Source organism: Misgurnus anguillicaudatus, chromosome 25, assembly GCF_027580225.2.
Source record: "Misgurnus anguillicaudatus chromosome 25, ASM2758022v2, whole genome shotgun sequence".
In the NCBI taxonomy this organism is placed as follows: Eukaryota; Metazoa; Chordata; class Actinopteri; order Cypriniformes; family Cobitidae; genus Misgurnus; species Misgurnus anguillicaudatus.
This window is the reverse complement of record NC_073361.2, coordinates 29,346,782-29,372,064: the sequence shown is the minus strand read 5'-3', so window position 1 is coordinate 29,372,064 and position 25,283 is coordinate 29,346,782. Positions and strand designations below refer to the sequence as shown.

The 25,283-nt window shown below is 37.5% G+C and overlaps 2 protein-coding genes across 2 annotated transcripts; both read left to right on the top strand.

Moving 5' to 3' along the window:
- Positions 1–442: 442 nt before the first annotated feature.
- On the top strand, positions 443–10,523 carry mcm4 (minichromosome maintenance complex component 4). Its single transcript, XM_073863920.1, has 17 exons — positions 443–595; positions 1,347–1,422; positions 1,507–1,665; positions 1,752–1,915; positions 2,145–2,246; positions 2,337–2,440; positions 5,736–5,830; positions 5,916–6,047; positions 6,131–6,351; positions 6,937–7,057; positions 7,368–7,627; positions 8,143–8,508; positions 8,632–8,759; positions 8,934–9,141; positions 9,228–9,456; positions 10,086–10,219; positions 10,332–10,523. Exons 2-17 carry the CDS (start codon positions 1,359–1,361, stop codon positions 10,422–10,424), a joined length of 2,580 nt encoding a protein of 859 aa, XP_073720021.1. The 5' UTR covers positions 443–595; positions 1,347–1,358; the 3' UTR covers positions 10,425–10,523.
- Positions 10,524–11,510: 987 nt separating this feature from the next.
- On the top strand, positions 11,511–25,276 carry ube2v2 (ubiquitin-conjugating enzyme E2 variant 2). The gene is made up of 4 exons (XM_055182351.2): positions 11,511–11,621; positions 14,661–14,809; positions 17,039–17,164; positions 23,679–25,276. The coding sequence occupies exons 1-4, from the start codon at positions 11,606–11,608 to the stop codon at positions 23,823–23,825; spliced, it is 438 nt and encodes a 145-aa protein (XP_055038326.1). The 5' UTR covers positions 11,511–11,605; the 3' UTR covers positions 23,826–25,276.
- Positions 25,277–25,283: the final 7 nt, after the last annotated feature.

Genomic DNA, 25,283 nt, shown 5'->3' with positions numbered 1-25,283 from the left:
CTGTTCTGGTAACTTCAGTCAGGCTGTCACGTAATTACAAAATATAACTATACAAAAAATACAAAAATAAAGTATGACATTATTGTTTTTGGAGCAAAAATTATATATATATATATATATAATTGTAAAAAAAACTGCAGTTAGTTTTTTCTAAATGTATCTTGTGGATCCGTACTTTTTAGGTTAAAAATGAATGAAATCGCTCATCTTGCCAACCACATGGCCATCTAGTGGATGTTACCAGAAACACCGCCATTTTCTCCCTGCTGTTTTAGATCCCGCGAAAATTGCGGGCGATACCAACTGGTTGATGGGGCTCATTTATGTTAAGCCACCTTAAATTGTTAGTATGCGCTCAATAACTTTATACAAGTACTTAATTGTAATACAAAACAAAATATATGCACAAGTTCACTAAACAATTCAAGATACCAAGACTTTGAAAGATTATATATAAACGGGCGACATATGTGTTCCCCCTTTGGACCGATAGTAAGAAAAATAGATACCTGATTGGTCTACAATTCCCCGCGAATCTTGCGTCACGGGCAGTTTCGCGCCACCGTTCACGTTGAGAAGGAAAACAGTGCACAAGGTACGTGTTGCATTTCTTTATAATCATATAAACTTCAATAAAAATATTGATTGTGATCGCTTGATACATGACAACGCTTTGACTAACACACTTTTAAAATGGCACGTCTTTTAGTAACGTTGTAGTTTATTGTGCGGTTACAGTTAAATCGTCATCGGCAATATTATATGAGGCATGCTGTTTATGTCCTATTCATCCTTTTTACACAAATGAACCGTAGATATACTATAGTAATCACATCTTTACTATGTTTTTTTGTTGTTACTATGTATTAACACTTCCCAATACTGAACCTTGGGCATTCACCTCACCAATTTTTGTGCTATTGTGTTACATAGTTGTTCACGTGTAAAGTCTTTATGCAAGTATTCAACTTCCTGTGTCTATGCAATAATTATGTGCACGCTTCAGATTTGCTTTAGTTTTTAAATAGTTAATAAAGTTTAGTTCTATAACCTTAACCACACAATAATTCGTGTTTATATGCTCCGAGTCTCTATAAGTTGTTACATTGTGAAAAGTTGATACATGTGTAAATAAAAATGTATCTTCATTAAAAAGTTTGTGATGTTATGATAGTTACTGTTATCCAGTTTATTTCAATAAAAAATTCAAATTGTACCTCAGATAATGAACCATATGCATGTATGCGCGTTTTATGTATAAACGTGTTAATGTTAAACATTAATATTTTAATAAACACACAAAATAAGCTTTTAACAAACTAAAACAATCTTTGAAATCTTCCTAGATTTGAATCAAGATGTCTTCACCATCATCATCCAAAGGTGGCCGTAAGAGAGAGAGGGGCAGTAACCCCCCAACACGTAAGTTATTTTTATTTCAGATGCTGGTGTGTATTTTTATAAGTGCCTCTATATTTTTAACTCTTGATCCATTTCTGTTTACACCCGCGAGTGAGGATCCCCTCTCCCCACCGTCGCAACGATCTCGGGCCCATGACACATCCATGGAGCTACAGCCCATGCCCACATCTCCAGCCATGGATACACAGAGTCCGGCCGCCCATGACGTGTCTCTGTTCTCCAGTCCTGTGGCTCCTCGCTCAGGTACTGATCTGAAATTTTACTGGCCATATTTTCTTAAACAGGTGACGATTTTGATTTAAAAAAAAAACATTTCTGGATTGTTTCAGTTGTTCAGAGTGAGATCGATGCGAGTTCTCCGCTGATGTACGGTACTCCCAGTTCAAGAGTTGAAGGGACTCCCCGCAGCGGCATACGAGGAACTCCGGCTCGCCAGCGCGCTGATCTGGGATCTGTGCGGAAAGCTCCGCAGGTTGACATGCATTCAGAACCGGTGAGGGAAAACGCTTAACACATTTTTTTGTGACCCTGTCTTTGAAATTCAGGTTAAGTTTTATAATCTATAATAAGATTAGAAGCACCAAAGGCTGATTTGATGTCAATAATAAAGATATTAATGTTATGATTTCACACAAAAAAAGACTAAAGACAGAATTTACACATAATGTCATGTATTTTTTTTATATTTTGTATTCATATATTTCTCTTCCTTCAATTCTTAGCCATCTGGAGACGGTGTTGCTGCTGGTGATCAGGGTGCAGGGCAAAGACTCGTGATCTGGGGGACGGATGTCAATGTGGGAACCTGCAAGGAGAAGTTTCAGGTATGCAGTCTTTACGGCACATTACAAGCATTTACTGTTGAAATCTGTTTTGTTAATGGATAAATGACTATTGAGGTTTTTTTATTGCAGCATTTTCTGCAACGATTTACGGATCCAAACTCCAGAGAAGAGGAAAACGCTGGTCTGGATCTGAACGAACCTCTCTATATGCAGAAACTGGACGAGATCAGTGTAATAAATACTGCAATGTACAATTAATGCAGTTACTATAATACAAGAGTCCAAAATAAATGACTAAAAACCATTTATATTAATGACTTGGCTCACACAGATTTCAATTGTGAAGTATTGTTAGATTTGAAATAAGAAGCCTAGTAGGGAGAGCGGGGCACAACCTAACGCTTTTTGGTGATGGCTCAATTATTAAAAAAAATTTGAGATTGATTAATTATATTTTTACACAAGCAACACACACATCTCTGCTACAAATGACCATTTGAAGTTTGTTTCTATTACTTACCATTCTTGGACAATTACACCAAATGTGACAGAAGTGCAAATGTTACAACTTACCCCATAGGTGGGGTTCATTGTAACAGGCAGGTGGTTAGTTGTAACACTTGCTAAAAATTAAGTTTGCAGGCAAATATTTCAATACTATTTTGTCTATATACTTGAAGTGGACATTGTTTATATATGTCTATAATAGATGGATATCCACACCGTATTCATTCATCCAGCCCTTTTCTAACAATAGTTCAATTATAAATGCATACAAATGTCTAAATATGTGAGGAAAAGCAGCACAATTAGGACAAAACATTTTTATGTGTGACCCAGTCTGTAATAATCATACTACAGTTTCAAAATCTAATTCTGAGATAATGAAAATCAAAGTCTGATTTTAGCCATTCATTTCATTATGATTTCAATCTTTGACGTGACCTTATTCAATCAATATTAAAGATATAACCAAAAAAAATTTGACACATGATTTTTGATAAGACCGGCACATTTATTTTGTTGGCAGCCAGCAATCATTCGCGTGTAGCTTATTTAAAACAACAGCGAGAATTACGCTTATGTTAGCGGTTTTCATATGTAAGTGCTGAGGGGTTAACACGCCGTTAGAATAAACCCAGCTGGGTCAAAATATTTTCAAGCCCACCAAAAAAGTTGCTAAGAGCTGCAGACATATTTCAAAACGATGCTATGTTTTAGTCAACAAGACACTGATTAATATGACATAACATTGGATTTGGTATCTTACACACTAGAGCCCGACCGATTTATCGTTTTGCCGATTTTATCGGCCGATATGAGCATGTCGCAGATATATCTGTATCGGCGTATAAGCCGCAGATATGCGCCGATATGAACGTTTGTTACAGAACACATTAAATGCATTTGAAAGATGTAAGTACTTGTTTGTCCAGCAGAGTGCGCCATACTGGTTGCTAATGGCGACCCAGATCACTCACTGTAGTGACACCAGCCAATCCCCCACCCCTTTCACTTCAGTTCAGTCAGTCAGTCTCTCAGTTCAGGTGGCATGGAAGCAGTCACGCAGTGTCTTCTTCACAACATTGTTACACCTGGTATTAAGACGCGCTTTGGTCGATTGGATTATAAATGGACAAGAGAGACGCATTCCCGCTTACATTTGGTGTTTTTAATCTTAATGACGTGAGACGGAGAAATGAAACGTTTAAACTATGCGCAGCCATGCACTTATATAACACTATATGAGATTACTGCTGCTTGTGTTGTTAGGTAACATGCTCATTTCAGAGCAATTGATTCAATAAGCTCGCGCAACTCTATACCCTTGCTAAATAAAAGAGGCGGAGCGAAGACGCTTTATTTTTTATAAAAGTCTAAAGTTTGCACGGAACCCTGGGTTTGTGTTATAAAAACGTTGTGCACAACATTAAACATAGTGTACATTAGTATGTGCTCCGTCAAGCATTGTCTTCGTAACTGTGAGTGGCTAACGTTAACTAATTTGTGAAGAACACAACTTACTGTAAAGCTAATATTAATCAATGACTTCATAAGTTTCTCTTTATAACGTTCTCGTCAAAACTGCAAATGATGCAAGTTTTATGTATTTTGTTCTCTTTGTGTTTTAAAGTTATTTATAATAAGTCAAGTTTACTGTTTAGTGCACTGATATCCAACTAATTTTGGATAATAAAGTTTATTGTTAAAGAGTAACTAAACCCTAATCCAACTTTTTTTAGTTACTGATCTGTAAGAATGATGGTTTATTAGTGCTATTCATTGATTTTAGTAAGTTTTTTGACATTTGGATATAAAGTGTTTCAATATTACAATATATGGTGTAAAAACGTCTGAGTGCTGCCCTCTTCAGGTTGAACGGTGGCTACTGCAGTTGAATTTTCCTATTAGATGTTGGGTCCAAAAAATGACTCATGACGTACGCAGGTTCAAGCTTACCACACCCTTGTTATGATCTCACCACACACTTGGTACGAGCTTAGTTCCTCCCCTCTATCTCTGTTGGGATCTGCCTACTTTTCTTGCATTTTTCAAATACTGCCAGTGGGCGGAGTCAGGCTCTGACCAGGAGTTTAGTTACGCTTTAACTTCTTGCCTATAGTACATATCTTTGTCACATCAATATAAGTGTTGGATCACCACATTTGTGAGTGATCACCACATATGTGAGTGATCATTGCATTGCATTGTATTTATTCATATACAGTATATTATGTTAAAGTATATAGTGTATTCTATGTACAGTACTTTAGTATAATATACTGTAGTATATACTGAACTATAATATACACATAAAGAATATCGGCCGATATATCGTTATCGGTCTTTTTTACTCCCTAATATCTGTATCGGCATCGGCCCCAAAAAACGCATATCGGTCGGGCTATATTACACACCCAACTTAGAAACCGAATAAAAACACATGATGAAAAAATTAACTTGCATGCCACCAAAACACTCGTTTATCAATAACTGGAAAAACATTATACATTTCCAATAATTTGGGGGGGATCGACTTTTGGCAGCGTAAAGAAATACCGGAAAATGAAAACGCTCAAACTTGTGCAACAATGTAAACACTTTTTTGTTTTGCCCCACGTACCCCTTCTTATTTACCCTTAAGCCGCCCTTCCATTGTGCACAACATTCGGACACGACTGTCGGAGTTTGCCCCCCTACTGGCACTCGTAATGATGTTTCAGTTTAATCGTAAATCCTTGCCAACATGGTAACTTATATTTTTACCGCATCCAATGCTCAAACGGATCTGTAAATTACACATCCGCAGATGATCGGCACCGCATGCAGCCCCTTTGCGACTCTCCATAGGAAACGAATGATTCCGGTTTACCAGCCGTTGTGTGCACTGGAAGGGCGGCTTAAGGATAGATATCTCGTTTGATGTTGGGTTACATGTGAAAAAAGGCATTTCCCTAACCCAATTGATATCATCATACACGTCCAGTGTTTGTGTAATATAATTATATTTGTGTTTCAGATCAGTGTTGTTGGCGAGCCTGTGTTGAATGTGAACTGCGGTCATATTCAGACATTCGATGCAGATCTTTATCGACAGCTGATCTGTTATCCACAGGAAGTCACCTGCTTTGTAAAAGGGATGTACTTTTTTCTGAAAGTCTTGTCTCACTGTTAAAGTCTGCTATTTCTCTTGCTTACAGGAAGTCATCCCCACTTTTGACATGGCGGTCAATGAGCTCTTCTTCGATCGCTTCCCAGACTCTGTTTTGGAGCATCAGATTCAAGTGCGCCCATACAGCGCGGTGAAAACCAGAAACATGCGTGCGCTCAATCCTGAAGGTGAATGAACATGTCACACATTTAAAAACGTGACGACACGATTTGTATTTCTCCTACTTATTTAGTGTCTCCTTTCCTCTTAGATATTGACCAGCTCATCACTATCAGCGGCATGGTGATCCGCACCTCTCAGCTCATCCCGGAGATGCAGGAGGCGTTTTTCCGCTGTCAGGTGTGCGCGTTCAACGCTCGCGTGGAGGTGGACCGCGGACGTATCGCAGAGCCTGCCGTCTGTCGCAACTGCAACACCACCCACAGCATGGCGCTTGTTCATAACCGATCTGGATTTTCTGATAAACAAATGGTTAGTGTTGTGTTATTAGTTTTTTTTTTGGTATGTAGTGTTGTTCATTCACATTTCTTCACCTTTCAATTTGGTTCACATGCAAAACTTAAAGGGGACATTTCACAAGACTTTTTTTAAGATGTCAAATAAATCTTTGGTGTCCCCAGAGTACATATGTGAAGTTCTAGCTCAAAATATCATATAGATAATATATTATAAATTACCACTTTGTAGGTGTGAGCAAAAATTTGCAGTTTTTAGGTGTGTTATTTAAAATGCACATAAGCTGACCTCTGCACTAAATGGCAGTGCCGTGGTTGAATAGTGCAGATTAAGGGGCGGTATTATCCCCTTCTGACATCACAAGGGGAGCCAAAGTTATTTTTTCACATGCTTGCAGAGAATGTTTTACCAAAACTAAGTTACTGGGTTGTTCTTTTTCACATTTTCTAGGTTGATATAAGCACTGGGGACCCAATTATAGCACTTAAACATGGAAAAAGTCAGATTTTCATGATATGTCCCCTTTAAAGCAGGATTCCCAGCTATGTGTCATCAAACATCTGTGTGTTGACTGAGTTTTTGTTTGAAACGTTTTGACAGATAAAACTGCAGGAATCTCCTGAGGACATGCCTGCGGGTCAGACGCCCCACACCACAATCGTCTACGCACACAATGACTTGGTGGACAAAGTACAACCTGGAGATCGAGTGAACATCACCGGTATAACTAGTCATCTTTACAAGCTTGTTCTTTTCTGTTACCATAAAAAGTGTTTAAAGGGATAGTTCGGCCAAAAATGAAAATTACCCCATGATTTACTCACCCTGAAGCCACCCGGGTTACATATGTCTATCCTTTTTCATACGAACACATATTCAGATAGTTTTGAAAATGTCCTAGCTCTTCCAATCTTTATATTAAATGATTATGGGGTCCACTCCTTCAAGTCCAAAGAATGTTTTTCCATCTTTGTGTCTTGTAGTAATTAGTGTTTTTTGAGAAGCATTGATTTGAATGCGTTTACTTTCAGGTATTTACAGAGCGGCACCCATGCGTCTAAACCCACGACAGAGTCAAGTGAAGTCAGTATACAAGACACACATTGATGCCATTCACTTCCGCAAGACGGATGAGAAACGTCTTCACGGAGTGGACGAGGACGGCGAGCAGAAACTCTTCACTAAAGAGCGAGCTGCTATGCTTAAAGAGTTAGCTGCTAAACCTGACATCTACGAACGACTTTCCTCGGCTCTCGCACCCAGCATCTACGAACATGAAGATATCAAGAAAGTATGAATTACTATTAATTTTTGTTATTTAAAGGTGCAGTGTGCAAATTTTAGTGGCATCTAGTGGTGATGTTGCAAATTGCGGCCAATGGCTCAGTCCACGGCTCACCTCTCACTTTTGAAATGCACAGAAAAGGTACGGCAGCCGCCACAGGACAAACATATCATCGTTGGAGACAACTTAGTAAAAAAGTTTGTCCGTTAAGGGCTTTTGTAGAAACATTGCGGTACAAAATGGTGACTTTCCATGTAAGGGGACCCTCGGTTTATGTAGATAAAAACGTCTCATTCTAAGGTAATAAAAACATAAGTTACTTATGTAAGGTCTCTTTATACACCACTGATAATATAGTAATGTATATTATATTGCATTTCTGTCAAGGGATCATTCAAAAAGTTATATACTGCACCTTTAATCATGGATTAGTGGTTCTTTGGCGAGTTAGGGTTTTTAATTATTTTTCCAGCAGAGATGTTTTATCCTCCAGTTTATTAAAAAGCTCTGTGTTTTTGCAGGGTATCTTGTTGCAGTTATTTGGCGGAACGCGTAAAGACTTCACCCAGACGGGTCGCGGCAACTTTCGTGCCGAGGTTAACATCCTGCTATGCGGAGATCCGGGCACCAGCAAATCCCAGTTGCTCCAGTACGTGTATAACCTTGTTCCACGTGGGCAGTACACATCCGGGAAGGGCTCCAGTGCCGTGGGTCTCACAGCTTATGTGATGAAGGACCCAGAAACGCGTCAGCTGGTTTTGCAGACCGGCGCCCTTGTGCTCAGTGATAACGGGATTTGCTGCATCGACGAGTTTGATAAGATGAGCGACAGCACGCGATCGGTGCTGCATGAAGTTATGGAGCAGCAGACGCTCTCCATTGCTAAAGTGAGTGTGGAGAACAAATAAACTCCATTTTTGGGGGACATTATTGTCTGATGTTGGTAATTCTGAGCTTTAGTATTAAGTGGTGTTTTAGGGTGTAATGTTAATGATGTCCTCCGTGTTTAGGCTGGAATCATTTGCCAGCTCAATGCTCGGACCTCCGTCCTTGCAGCAGCCAATCCGGTGGAGTCTCAGTGGAATCCCAAAAAGACCACTATCGAAAACATTCAGCTTCCTCACACACTTTTGTCCAGGTAAACCATTAAATAAACTGTTCATGTGTTCAATCAACATATCATTAGCCTGGTAAATTGATGGTTACTGTTTTTATCTCTACATGGCATGCTACATCTAAATCTGTTTTGTGAGCTCAACTACTCATGTTGTCTATTCTACACTAAATGCACCCATCTCTTCTTATTCGGCAGGTTTGATCTGATCTTCCTCATGCTGGACCCTCAGGACGAAGCGTACGACAGACGTCTCGCCCATCACCTGGTGTCTCTGTATTACCAGAGTGAAGACCAGATAGAAGAAGAACATATGGACATGGCCGTGCTGAAGGACTACATCGCATTCGCTCGCACGACCGTGCACCCCCGACTCTCAGAGGAAGCGAGCCAGGCCCTGATTGAGGTGTGTAAAACTTTATTTAGCACGTTGTAGTGTAGTTGCATATGGAAGTTATTGTAATACTGTTTGTAATGTGTTGGGAAATTGAGGCATACGTAGACATGCGTAAGATCGGCAGTGGGAGGGGCATGGTGTCTGCGTACCCCCGTCAGCTGGAGTCTCTCATCCGATTGGCTGAGGCTCACGCTAAAGTGCGTTTCTCAAATAAGGTCGAATCCATCGATGTGGAGGAAGCAAAGAGACTCCACAGAGAGGCGCTGAAACAGTCTGCAACTGATCCCAGAACAGGATTCGTGGACATTTCTATCCTCACCACAGGTACTTGATGAGTAAAGCGGAAAAATTGAAATGCGTTTAGCTTCATGGCTTAATGTATTGGTGTTAAAAGTAGTATTAATGTTTATCTTGGTTGAATTGAGTACTATGGTAAGGTAAAGCATTTAATATGAGTAGTTAGGGATGTAACAATACATTGATATGGATCGATGCATTGATGAAATTTCTAAAGATACTTTGCATCAATATGAGGGACCTTTATTTTGACACTCCTCATCCTCATTCCTTGACGTAACGCCCATTTCCGCTAAAGCCGCACTTTCGTTTATTTTCGCATGCTAGTGTCAGCAAGTTACTGCATTACAGCAACAAAGTGGTTGTAGCAGCAAAAACACAGCGAAAGAGGCAAAAGACATGACTGCTATCGGATGCAAATCTTGGGTTTTTCAAAGTTTAATTAAACGTTTATGTTATATGGTTGCATTCGTGAGTTATTAAAAATTTAACTGCACGTAATACTAAACTATCGTCAAATTAATCAAGTGGTAATCGCATTGAAGAACCATCAAATACCGTACAACTGGCGGAGATAATCGATAGTGTACCATATCGCAACAAACAGTATATGTAAATTACAAAGAGTCTGATGTTTGTGATTTTTTTTTTTATAGGTATGAGCGCCACAGCACGCAAGCGCAAAGAAGAAGTGGCTCAGGCCTTGAAGAAACTCATTCAAACAAAGGGCAAAACACCAACTATGAAGTACCAACAGCTGTTTGATGATCTTCGTGGCCAATCAGAGGCTGTAAGATTTACTAACCTATTGCACAAATTACATTGAGTGTTTGTTTTAATCTGATTAAAAACTGTTTGCTGTATTGATGATGTAGGCTTACAAGTTCGTCTTTGTGTTTCAGGCCATCACTAAAGACATGTTTGAAGAAGCACTTCGAGCACTTGCGGATGAAGATTTTCTGACCGTCACAGGGAAAACGGTTCGACTGCTGTAAACTTTAATAAATGTGTGCTGTTTTCCATTCGCTTGCTTTATTCTGTTTCTCTAGAGTGATATTTGTTAATAGCTGTATGTATAAAACCTTTCCTGTTGAATGTTGTTGATCAAAAAAAAGCATTTGTAACTATTTTTGTCAGGATATCTGTGCTGTTCACATTGTAACTGCCTTAATAATAAAACATACAAAAAAAAACAATGATGTAAGCCATTGTTTAAGAATGTTGGGAAAATTTTTAAATAAACTTTACTTATAAGAAGCATTACACTTTACAATACATATTTTTATGGGAATTTCAAAAAATGAATTCCTTTCTAATGCAGTCTTGGCTAAATTTAGCATTGTTACAGAATGGTTTTGAAGTAAATGTAGCATCATGTAATGCAACTACACACCCATTTTTAAAAATCCACCAAGACCAGTATAAGCTGGTCCTCCCAGGCTGGCCAAGCTGGTGGGTCAGCTGTTCTCCCAGTCTGACCAGCTTAAAAGTAACCACAACCTAGCTAGACCAGCTTGCAAAACCAGCTCACCAGCTTCCCTGCAAAAAAAAACAATAGATACCATCACAGAAATTCTAATGTTTTTTTTGGGAATTTTATTGGTTTTAATGGAATATGGCCCAAAACTAACTACAGTCTATTGGTCTTTTTTGGTCTCTAATGGTATGTATTGGTTCTAATGGAATATGGCCCAAAACACATTACAGTTTTAATGGTAAAAGCTAATGATTCCTATTGGTATTGTAATGGAAACCATTAGAATTTTCTGTAATGGTTTTTTGTTTTTTTTCAGCAGGGTTATGCATTTTTCAGTAGGGAAGTAACCATTAATATATTAAAATGAATAGTAATCCCTTTATTCAGAGGCATATACATTTACAGTAATTAGTTACTTTTAGTACACTAAACAATGTTATTTACCTCTTGTATATTTTATATTATCAAGTATGCATAAACTTGCAATTATATGTAAATTAAGCATAAAGGCCATACTGCACGGAAGCAAATAAAAATACACTGTTTAAAATTGTTATGCGTCATATTAGGATCTTTAAAAAGTAAAGAAAAATAATTTCTAGTGTCTTCGCACGGAAGACACGCCCCTCCCTCTACGCATTAGTCACATGGCGCGGTGACGTCACGGTGTCGTGCGCTTTTGGATTCGGGCAGGAGAAGATGGCGGCCTCCTCAGGTTTGTCTCACAATCCTCTCGTGCCTTTACGGCGGTATTTTATTAACGGATCCGCTCGGCCTGTACTCCCACGAGCCTGTGCACACTATCCGAGAGGTTTAAAGCGAGCGAACGTCTTTATTTACTTACGTTAACACGCATTCGTGCAGTTTGAACTGTGTGTGTGTTAGCTTCGGGCTAACGGCCCTCGCATATAACTGCAGTTTAAAAATAATACTGCGTTTAATTCATATTATCAATCATTCATCAATAAATAGACTTATGTTCAATTAATGCATTCTTGTATTTGCGTATGAATTCAATTAAATACTATATGTTGCAGTTGGGCGGGTGCATCGAGGCGGAGCGTTGACGCGCGTGCTGCTGATGGTTCCGTTTAGTGTTATGGCAAAACGGGCCTTTAACTGATGTTGTGATGTCCCATCACAATCAGAACTGGTTAACAAATACAAACACAATCGTTTGTGCCTTTTATATGTCACAGATATGTAGATAATTGCGTTATGGTTGCAATAGATCTGTATGTTGAAAATATGACGCCCAGTAAGCACGCAGTTCATATGAATGAGTTTATATGCATGCATGTGCACTTGGTCTTTACGACTCTACTTAACTCATTTATGCTTGGCGATCTTTTTATGAATATACTGTTGCATATTATTAAGCACATTGTGCGGTGTCAGTATGGTTAAATGTCGTTTTAAGTTTAACTTGTATGTCTAATAATAACCAATCCATGATAGATCTTTAAAGAAGTTCATTTTAGGTTTTGTTTAAATTGTGATTGTTTATTTTGTTTAGATGCATTGTGTTTAAACAGTTCCATATAATGACATTTGTACAATCTAAGGATTGGATGCATTACTACTTAATTTTGAGTTTTGTGCATGTCTTGGTTTTGAGGAAGTGAGACGGAGATATAGCAGTATGAGAGTCATTTCCTGAATCATTCAAAAATGAGTGAATAGTGTTTTTTTTTTGACATTTATGTAAACCTGCAAATCTCGCCTTTCCAATATTCGGCATTATAGTTTTTTTTTTTTTTAATATACTACAAGTTGCTACTGTTTAGTTTTGGGCAGTACATGTTACAAATGTTACATACTACACTACAGAGGAATAGGTGTGTTTAAAGATGACTCAAACGTCCGCACAGTTGTTTTGTCTTTATCAGGGTTTTGGTTCTGAAACTGATACATCCGCCCAACTCCTTTGTTTCCTATCTATCAATGCATCATATTTGCCACAAATACATTGTTCTTCTATACATCTACATATATTTAACCCAGAATGAATTTTATTGAATTTGAGATCGGCATGTTTAGCGAGTACCGATCGAGTCATTTAATGCAGTGATCGACCAATACGATCCGGGGTCGATCGATCGGAGTATTTCTAAACTATAAATTTTTTAGCATTTTTAAAATATAGTTCAATATAATTTAAATAAAATGTACAAACTTAAGGCATTACCGCCTGTCATGATTTGCAGTGCATATCATGTGTCGCATTATTTAAAAGTTTATCGCAAATCACATCCCCCCGAATATTGTGCAGCCCTACTTTATAGATTAAAAATAGCCCATTTGTATTTAGTAACATGACATGAATCACTTTAACATTTGTAAATGTACTGTAACTGTGCGTTCGCACCTTGACAAGAAGTGAATAAAGCGAATAAATCTTGCTATTTGCGCGAACATTTTAAGTTCATTTGCGTGTGAAATTCAGACACAAATACCTTCAATTTGCCGGCTTTAGCTAGCTTGTAGTCTCTATCTATCTATCTATCTATCTATCTATATTTCTCTATTTATTTTTATATCTATATCTGCATCTACATTCAATTCAATTTTTTTATATAGTGCTTTCACAATCGTTAATTCTTTCGAAGCAGCTTTACATTAATAGATGCAGGAGAAAACAAAGAAAAATTGATGGACAACATAAGCAGCAGAATACAGCGGCAAAGATTAAACTGTACTTGCAAGCGTAGTAAAAAGGTAACGTATAAAAGAGGGTGCTAAGTTAAGCCAATATCAGTTGTATGTCTGCCTTCGCTCGCTACTTCATTACTAGAGCAAGCTCCTGATTGGTTAGCGCGGCGCAAATATCCACCAAAGTTCAGATTTTTAGTTTTGCGCATCAAACGTCCGAAATGCTCAATAATCGTGCCACAGGATGTCTTTTGCGTCTTTGCAATGATGACCTAACTTGTAAATCACTTGCGCTTAATGCTTCATGGGTGTCTGGTGTGAAAGCACCTTTAGAGAACGTGCTGTTTTCACTGGGGATGCTTCGATTGATCGGTACTCACCAAATTTGCCGATCTCATGAACCGATCTTTCTATTTACTTTTTCATCATAGTGCTCCTCCTGAATGCGGCTGCAATTAGAGACCATTATAACGCAGTGCAAGCATTTTTATAACCCATTGCTCATGTGGATTCTCTGAATCTCTGAATAAAATAACTCTCTGCTTTTCACTGAAGAACTGTTTTAATTCATACGAATGTGTTTATATTTAATTCATACAGTAAGACTGAAGTGTTTTATTTCATTACTTTTAAAGGAATATTAAATTTCTCTTTGCAGAAGAAATATTTGTTGTGCTGATTTTATTCGAGTCTCTATTAAAACAATAATATACCCAATTACTGCAAGTAATGTAACAAAGGCACCATCTGTGGTATTACTTTATCTAGAAAAAATCCTAACAGTTACAGTCATCAAAGAGCTTGCAAATCAGCTTGAAGAATCTGTATCGGGCATAGGTATCGGCCTATCACGAAGATAACAAATCGGTAATCGGTATCATCTGCAAAAATCCTGATCAGAGCATCCCTAGTTTTCACATCCCTAGTTCTAACTAATCCTGCAATATTTTCCCCCCAAAACAGTATGGATAATAATTAAACCGAAAATAGAGAAGATTCACACTGCTGTCACTGCTTGACATATAAAATGAACTGCCAGACGTATGTTTACTGACTTCAGGAGATACTGTGTGGTTTATGAATCATCTCTGGCTTGTTGCAGGAGTCAAAGTTCCTCGTAATTTTCGTTTGTTGGAAGAGCTTGAGGAAGGGCAGAAAGGTGTTGGTGATGGCACAGTGAGTTGGGGTTTGGAGGATGATGAGGATATGACTCTCACACGGTGGACAGGCATGATCATCGGACCTGCACGGGTAAGTTTCTCTGTTGAACTCATTTAATGTGACGTTATGACATAACCTGCTGACAACAGAAACTCTCATATGAAATATGATTACAGTCTTGAATTACGCTTCAATGTACAAAGGAAATCAGGCCTGTGTATCAAATCTTTATCTAGTGTGACAGGAAGCTCAGAGACAATGCTGCATCCTCATACAATCCATACTTATCAAACATGACAGATGGAGGTGTGGATCAGGGTTAAAGATGAAGGCCATAAAATGAATGACCTTTGATTAGAGTTGTTTATTTTATTATTAGGTTACATTTGGAGCATAATACTTGGTCTTACTTAGTGTATTGCTGCTTTAATGTGAGAGGGAATCATTTTAAACACTTTGTCATTAAGGGTTTGTTTACACGATAATGTTTTCAACCATAAACAGAAATGTTTAAATGCAGTTTAGCTGTTCATTTACATGACAATTTTATGATGGTTTTTGAAAACGATGCCTTGTTGTCTCCATAATACTACATAACCGCATGAATTACTAACACCAGTATAACAAAACAACAATGAAAAAGTTTACAAAATTTTGCTGCTTTATAGTCCAGGATCACTTGTTGTAATTAACTTAGTTTATCGTCTCTCTAAACAAAACTGCTTGATGCTTTTGCCGTCTTGATTGTTTGTATTTAGCAATTTGCAGAAGGATGTGTATGTGCGCAGAAATGCAGTGTTTCTTTACAATGTAATGCTGGTTCACACCAGTCGCGGTAGAAGCGTCAAGCGCGAGTGATTTCAATGTAAAGTCAATGTAAAGACGCATTGTCGCGCATCTGGAGGTCTCGCGGTGCGAATTAGGTGTTTAGCATGACGCTGTGACACGATTCTGCCTCATTTGCGCGTCTAGTTCGCACAAATGGCGCGAATTGAGCGTTGCTGCGGGAAACGCGCAAGTTGAAAAATTTGAATGTTGGCGGAAAAACGCACCGCGTTAACCAATCAGGAGCTTGCTCTAGTAGTGACGTGATTACAGGAAGAGAGTGGAGTCGCAGAAGCCCCTCCCATGACGCGAATTTCTGCGTGAATGCCATGATAACTAGAATTTCATGCGCGGCTTTCACACGCGAATGAAGCGAGTACACTCAAAATGTTCAAGCGTCCAACTACATGCGGTAGACACGAATTTGACGCCTCAAACGCGTCTGGTGTGAACCCACAGTAACATCGCCAACTACTGGCTTGGCTTGCATAATGCAGCGTTTTATGATTGTTTTGAAAACTTTGTTGAGTGCATATGAGATTTTTCAAAACCACGTTTCTGTTTTTACAGCTTTACATTTTTGTGTAAACGTAGCCTTGTTAGTACTAGATAACTGTATTCCAGTTAGCTCACCTTTCAGCAGGGTTAACCAGATTTTTGTTAGGTTTCAATTTATTTAAAGGAACAGTATGTAGGATTGTGGCCAAAACTGGTATTGCAATCACAAAACTTGTGGCGAAAACTGGTACTGCAATCACACAACTGGTGGCCAATACACAAAATGACAACATAAACATCAGTTGAGGGCTGCAACTCCACTTTTTAAATGACAATATCCTGGAAAGCCCACTGTTGTCAGTGTTATAAGTATTTGAAATGAAAATGATTTCTTAATGTCTAGGTACATATCAGGGTCATTTTATGATTAATTGATATAAATTTCTTACATACTGTTCCTTTAACAAACAAAAAATTGAAGAAACACTGCATTTAAAATGATTCATTAGGTTTTAAAATTGTCTCAGGTTTCCCAATGTTTTATATTTTGATGTTCAATTATGATTTTGTGGCCATGAAAGTTAATGAAACATAAAAAAATAATTTCTATAGGCTGTATGCCATTGTCTAGTTATACTGAGCTCTGCGATATTTCAATAGCTTGATTTGAATGCAATCAAGAACGACGGAAAGTGTTATGCAAAAATCATGGAAATGAATTGTGGTGAATGGTTGTGGGAACACAAGGCTCTGGTCTCTGAGCACTGCAGTGATTTCAAATAAATAAAACAAGTTAAATAAGATCGTGCTAATTAAATTCATAAAGCAAATTTAATTAGACTCTTGCATAAGCCATCTGTATTTGAGCATAATGGACTCTTATATCCTATAGATGTTTTAAAAGTATAAAGATCATTGTGTGGGTATGTTTTCTTTGATGTTCAGATCAGATTATGTGTCATAAGCTCTAACCTTTCGTCTGTTTTCATTTCGCAGACTAATTACGAAAACAGAATATACAGCCTGAAAGTGGAGTGCGGACCTAAATATCCTGAATTACCACCGAATGTTAGATTTGTAACAAAAATTAGCATGAATGGAATAAATAATTCCAATGGGATGGTAAGTGAAATAATTTATGTTTTAATATCAAGTATCTGAGTATTATCATATTGCTTTTGTAAAAGACAGCATTTCACGCACATTGTTACACAGCAGTGGGGTTGCAGGGTTTCCAGATTGATGCTCATTAGTTTTTCAGCATTGCAGAGGAGGGATGGTTTCAGTGTAGCCAAGCTGAAGTTATATTGACGTTTTATTCGAAATATGCTGTACTCTGCTGGATGTTGAACCAAAATATCTGTACTGCGTAAAATCCAAGATGTTTGTTCAGTTTGAGTATATTGGTGTGAGAAAAGACAAATCCCAGCACAAGAAGTGACATTTCACAAACCAGCACCAAGTGTTTTAGCACTAAAGAAATGTAGGTCTACTACTTGGTACATTTTTATTGGGAAATTGGACAAACTGTCACTTCCTATTATATAAAGGATGTGAGGCATGGTGCCATTTGTACATCCCTAACAATATGTGTAGCAGTCACAGTTCAAACGCATGACTGCTGATTTAGCAGTGATTCATGACATAGAAGTGTAGTATGGGATTGTTTCTGTAAACAAAATCTATCTTACGCTCTACTTAATAAAACTGTCAGTTTTGATGTTGATGGCATATTTGGTTGATAAGAATCTCACTTCAGACTGGGCATGTAAAACATGTCGGTACTTCACATACACCTGGTTTCAAGCTGATACTAAAATACAGCTTTCTGCTGTACACACTTAGGAATAAAGGGACAAAAGTTGTCACTGGGGTGGTACACTTTAAAATAGTACTCTGTGTACCCAAAGGGTGCATATTAGTAACTCAAGAGTACATGAAAGATACTTAGCTGTATTTTAATGGTACATATTAGGATCTTTTTAAAAGGACACTCCAATTTTTTTTTTTTTAAATATGCTAATTTTCCAGCTCCCCTAGAGTTATTTTTACCTTTTTGGAATCCATTCAGCTGATCTCCGGGTCTGGCGCTACCACTTTTAGCATAGCTTAGCACAATCCATTGAATCTGATTAGACCATTAGCATCGCGCTACAAAATAACCAACAAGTTTGGATAGTTTTCCTATTTAAAACTTGACTCTTCTGTAGTTACATCGTAATAATCAAGGACTATGCTGCTGTTACATGGCTGTAGCAGGCGCAATGATATTAAGCCATGCCCGAAAATAGTCCCCTTAGTAACTTTTAATGGCAGGGAGGGACTGTTTTCGGGCAGTGCGTAATATCATTGCGTTAGTAGTAGAGATCGACCGATACTCATTTTTTTAAACCGATGCCAATAACAAATATTTGGATGCTTATGTGCCCGATAACCGATATGCTAAACCGATTTTTATTTACTGTTATACTTCTGTTTTTGACATAATAATTACTACAACACTACTGAACTGAACAAACCCTTATAATAATAATCATCATCACAATCACTCCCTCTTTGCATACAAAGTAATAAATAGAGGGGTCTGAAAGAGTGAAGAATAATATTAATTTAATGAATAATGTAGAAACTATATTCCCAATACATGGACCATTCCAAACACCCCTATCATTTAGTCAGAAATGGACTGATCCAAAGGTCGCGCTGCGGTTGGCAGCGGGAGAGAGAGAAAACTATAGCGGAGTTGGCTGCTTGTTATACATAGTTTATAGAGTAAAACAGGTGGATTAAGTGCCTTTTTTGGAATAATATGGTTGTTTTGATCAGCAACATGTAGCCTTCAGCAGTCCAACAAGTAGTTAGCAAAGAGGTTTTACAAATAATATCACTGACTGGAATACTACATTCAGGAAAGTAACAAACAAAACGGCTTATACATCACTGAATTTCTTAACTGATAATGTTATTTGATGTCAGAATAATTAAGATTTTGTTGTTATAGCTTATGAAATGGCTGTTGACAGCGCTGTTATCCATGCATTTACTCACGCATTAACTGTATCAAACTGTGACCGCTTGCGGAGGTAATAAATAATTAATTAATATCCACAGACATGTATATAGATATTTTAGCAAAATAATGTTTATCTGGTAAATTTTAATATAACTTAGGGTAAATCTTGTTAAAAGCTTCAGCCTTCAACCCCGGTAAGTGAACAGCACGTGATTTTGTGAGTTCGTCTCTATTCTTGGACAAACTGCATACATTGCTTTTAATATATCATCTTATTTAACATAACATACATTAATGCACAAATAAGATGTGTTATAAATGCCTCAGATGCAAAGTAAGTATACTCAAAGTCCTTTTAATGAAGTCGCGTCACTCCGCCGTCTTATTTGCTGTGCACGGCGCTGCTGCTGCTGTGAGCTCCTCTCCTCAGATGCGTTCAGCGCGCAATTCTCAATTCTCTCGTTTATCGGTAAATCCGATATTACAAACCCGATATCCGATCATCGAAAAATGCTCAAATATCGGGGAAAATATCGGAAAACAGATATATCGGTCGATCTCTAGTTAGTAGAACGATGTAACTACAGAAGAGTCAAGTTTTAAATGGAAAAAACATCTTAATTTAACTAAGGACTAGTCCCGGCTTTAGCTAAGCCTTGTATGTGAAACCAGGCCTTATTAATAAGCTTTTTAAAGGTGACTTAGAAAAAACATTACTGGTGTAGGGCTGCACGATTATGACAAAAATCATAATTGCCCATCATTCACTTTGATATTGTAATTGCGATTATTATTATTGCCCATGAATAGGTTTCACATTTAGTTTTGAAATGTGTTTCTGCACTCTTAAGAAAGGATGTGTTAATTTTAACACATTGTTTTGTGCTAAACTATTTCACACTATTTTAACACATTGTGTCATTTTGTGTTGATTTTGTGTTCAAATAAATTAAAGGGACAACATAAGATGTGTTAAAACAACACAAAGTGTTGAAAAGTGTAAAAAAAGTTTAGTTTCATGTGCTCACGTGCTTCATGTGCAGAAAGTTTAGTTTTTATTATCGTGCGTGCACGCGAAAGTTTCACATGAACACGCGAAACTAAACGCAATAGTTTTTGCGCTCGTGAAATGAAACTTCATTTTTGCTCCATGTCCCCTTAGGGGGTCCGTGGTTTTCAGTTAGGACAGCGTAAACAAACATTTTAGTCTGGGACTAGATGCAAGGCCGATCTGCGAAACCAGGTTTTGGTGTATTTCTGACTGTTTGTTGAATTGTTTTGGGAACGTTTGAAGCAATATTTACTTAAATGAGTACCACTTTAAGACTGTTAAAAGTGAAATGTTACCCTGGACCACAAACAATTCATAAGGGTCAATTTTTAAAATCTGAAAGCTAAATAAATAAGACATCTAGTAATGTATGGTTTGTTAAGAAAATATATGGATGACTATTTGAAAATCTGAAATCTGAGGCTGCCAAAAATGTTTAACTTAAAGGGCGTTTTGCAGGTAAAATTTTTCAACGAATTTGTGCAATTTGCTTGTTGATAATAAACATTTAAACTGTTATCCATTGTATTTTATGTTGTTGGGTATCACAAAACCCGAAAAAGTACAGCAATTTGCAAGGATTCTCTTTTCCCCCACAACGCACTGTATGACGTCACGCTGGGGAGAGAATTGACCAAAGCCGCCTTGAGAGCATTGAGAATGACTATAGAAAGACGAGTAAAGTACAGTTCTGATAGCGCAGATAATAGATAAATACATACATACATACATACATATATAGATAGATAGATAGATAGATAGATAGATACATAGATAGATAGATAGATAGATAAGATAGATAGACAGATAGATAGACAGACAGACAGATGGATAGGCTAGTATAGAGAGATAGGCAGACAGCCAGATAGCATAAGGTTAGCATATCTTCGTGTAGAAAGTAAACAAACAATTAACATACTCGTGCATGCTGGCTTGAGGGGGTCCATGATCCTGCCTGAAATGGGTGTAACTTTATGCGATCTTCAGCACAAACGGTTTTGGCAGCATGTCCCTAATCCTGGAAGGTGAGTGAAGCACGTCACGTCTGTTCGCGGGGACCAGCGACCCAAACGCACTCACTTTCTTACAGCCAGTAGTGGAATGGCAATCGAGAGAGTCGGGACTTTCACGGGCCGATCTGATAATAGTTATACATTTCGAGTTATATTAGCAACACCGTCTGGCGGCGTGATGTGCGCCGGTTCCCACAGCCCGCTGGTCAAACTGTGCAGGCAGCCTCTCTGCTCAATAAAGTATATAAAAGTGCTCAACCTGTTCGGCAGGTCCAAACATGTACAGGATTTATAAAAATACGGTGATCAATGAGCGGTTCCTCCTCAAATGGCTTAGCCTGTCGTGATGTAAAAAGCAGCCGAACGCCTGTTTATTAGTATGTATGCGGTCGGATCCGAGTATGCTGCAGCTGCTGACTGCTGCTGCGTATAAAATGATCGTGTGATTCGTTATAATCGCATAAACAATATAACAAAGCATCCTTTTATTTCACAAAACAATATATTTGAGATATTATTTGATAGACTAGTAAGTGTGGATTAAGGATGTTTAAAAATCTCTAGCCTGGTGGTCAGGACATGAATGGATCAAATCAGCAGATTTGCGAAGTTTTATTTATCTCCACATATATCATAAATAATAATTAGCAAGGTAACTTTGCAGTATAACACATTATATATTTCCTACGATGTATATATGATTTCCAAATTATATACGTAAGTATTAAACAGCAATAAATGTCTCATCTATCTCTATGGCTCTGGCTGAGTCTTTCTCCACTTCTCCCCAACGTGACGTCATCGCAGAATTGCGTTAAAAAAACCGTTAATATCAAAAACGTAAAAAAAGTGGTCTTTAAGACCATTTTTGAGACATTTTAAAAATTATACACATATCTTGAGTGATTTATGTACCCATTAATCGACAGTGGTGGTTAACCTGCAACATACACTTTAAGTAAATAAATTAATGTATTTATTACTGTATTCAGCAGCATATTAGCTGCTATATTGAATATTGTTTTGGTATCGGATTTTGAAAAATTGCACTGATATTATTTACAGAATTTTGGTATTGTAACAATCATAGTTAAGACCAGCGATTCAGATCCTTTTGCATGCATTCATGCAAAAGAATCTGAATCGCTGGTCTTAAAGGATTAGTCCTTTAAAAAAAATCCAGATAATTTACTCACCACCATATCATCTAAAATGTTGATGTCTTTCTTTGTTCAGTCGAGAAGAAATTATGTTTTTTGAGGAAAACATTCTAGGGTTGTTCTCATTTTAATGGACTTTAATGGACCCCAACACGTTACAGTTTTAATGCAGTTCAAAACTGCAGCTCCAAAGGACTCCAAACGATCCCAAACGAGGCATACGGGTATCCTCTAGCGAAACGACCGTCATCCCCGGCAAGAAAAATAAAAAACATGCACCTCCAAACCACAACTTCTCCTCCACCTCCGGTCCTGGGATGTGCCAGAGCGACCTCACACAAAACGTCATCATGTCAAGAGGTCACGGATGACGTATGTGAAAATACTCCCCAGTGTTTACAAGTGTGGAGAAAGAGGACCGTTTAGACGTTGTTGTATGTCGAATGATACTAATTAATCTCTTTGTGTCAGTTTATTGTTTAAAATGGTCTGCAAATGTGCGTTTCATATATGTAACACGTGACCTTTAGACGTCATTACGCAATTCCGCGTAGTCGCGCTGGTTTGTCACACAGCTGGAGGAAGAAGAGAAGTTGTGGTTTAAAAGTGCATATTTTTTATTTTTCTTGTCAAAAATGACAATAGTTTCGCTAGATAAGACCCTTATGCCTCGTTTGAGATCCTTTAGAGTCCTTTGAAAATCTGAAAAATACTGTTAAGTATTGGGGTCCATTAAAGTCCATTAAAATAAAAAAAAATTGAATGTTTTCCTCAAAAAACATAATTTCTTCTCAACTGAACAAAAAAAGACATCAACATTTTGGATGACATGGTGGTGAGTAAATTATCTGGATTTTTTTTAAGAAAACTGACTAATCCTTTAACTATGACAGAAAAATGTAGGTGTTTATCTATCATTTCTTGCTACATACATTGCATACGTATTTATATTTGCTATGTTTTTTTATACAGTCCCCTTTTTTTCTCACTTACTGTGGTTTATAAGGCAGGATTCCTTGTAAAGCTGCTATGAAACAAGATTTATGGTTGCTGCAGTACAAATAAATTTGAACGAACAATGAATTTCTTCATGTTTATAAACTCAGCATTACTCTATATTTTGTTATACATAAACATATTATATTGTACAAATTGCTATTTAATTTTAGGTTTAAGGGTTCCTCACAAAAGCCTCATCATATTTGGGTGTCCTTGGCATGATAAAGTTTGAAAACCTATTATAATTATAATTAATTCAATTATTGATGTATTTTTAGTGAAATATTAATGGACTATTTCAGCATGTAATAAAGTATGCAGCTCAGATAGTGAGCACTGTGTAGTTGAAATCACATGACTCATTACCGCTGTCCTCTTCCTCTCTCTTGTGTCTTTGCAGGTGGATGCACGTAGCATACCAATTCTAGCGAAATGGCAAAACTCATATAGCATTAAAGTCGTTCTTCAAGAGCTAAGGCGTCTTATGATGTCCAAAGAGAATATGAAGCTTCCCCAACCACCAGAAGGACAAACATACAGCAATTAATTGTAAATGATTGTGACCCTCTGTCTTAAACCTTACTCTCTTAGAAACGTCTTGTAAATCATCAGAAACAAACAAACATCGGTCACTCAACAACATCAGTCTCCAATGCTGGAGCAAGATTGGACCTTTCTATTAGTTTAGCTTGAGAAACAATGAATGCCTTTAAATGTGTGGCAGCGTCAGTTCTGTTTTACAATTCTGAGTGCACAAATCTCTCTCTTTTAGTAACGTTACATCGACCACGAGCGTATGTTGAAGAGCTGAATTCAGTCGAAGAAAGAAAGGCACGTTAGAACGGTGAGGTTTATACAGATATATACATTTTAAGTTAAAGCAACTGGATGCCAAATTTCAAAATTAGGATGCATATGCAACGGCATGCTTATTAAGAAAAAGCTTTTTGGGAAAACGAAAGTTGTACGTTTTTTTTGTGTGTGTGTGTGTATTTGAACCCCTCACTGACAATAAAAGTAAAGGGTCCTTAAAAGTGTGCCTGTAGAGTACTAGTAGTATTGCAAACGGGGGGAGTGCTTCTGAACGTTTTCTTCATTTTTGTTTTAAACGTCTGTATTTGACACAAAAGCAGTTTGTTTCAGCGCGATAGCTCTTGTATTCGAATGTTCTGTTCTAAAATCGAAACATGCGCTTAACTCCTACATAAAATGGTTGTATTAAAAATGTGACTCCTCAACCCGCTGTCAGAATTTGTTTGTATATCAGTCTATCATACGCTGCAAAAAATGCTGAGATGTTACTGTACGAAACAGCAAACCCTTGCCATTCAAGGACTGGATGCAGAGTTTTGCCTCGCTGGTCATTTTTAAAATGCCAAACCACCTGAAATTTTCCAGTTAAAGCTCACAGATATGTTTCATATCACAAACACTGAATGTTATGTTTATTTAAACTTGTAGTGAAGAAATTAAGCTCTTTAACATTGTAAAGGGACGTGCAAATCGCATTTTAAAGCGAGTTCGAAGTTGTTGTAATGGTAAGGGTTTGCTGTACAAAACTTTAAAACACCACTTATTACTGCAATAGCATGCTGTTATGTAGCTCTCATTAAATCTGAATGTAGTACTTTAGCATTTATAACATTAGCAACACTGTTATAATCCTTAGGTACTCTTAACAAACATAATTGAATTGTGATTCCAGTGATTGGTGGGGGATTGTAGTATTGTTCATTTATGCTTGGGTTGGCTATGACCATTTCACTAAACTCTTCATTAGCAAAAAGAATAGGCTGTTACTGTGCAAACTAATATATGTAGTGGCAATTTCTTAGTTTTTCAGAGCCACAATCACCCTGCTGTGTAATGAATCTAAGAGTCATTTTTCTCCCTGTTCATTTTACTTTCTTCTTCTTTTTAAAGACATAACCAAATTAAGTTGAATTTGTGACACCGGGGCTATGTTCAGAAATAATAAAACAACCATTGTGGAACACACGCCGTT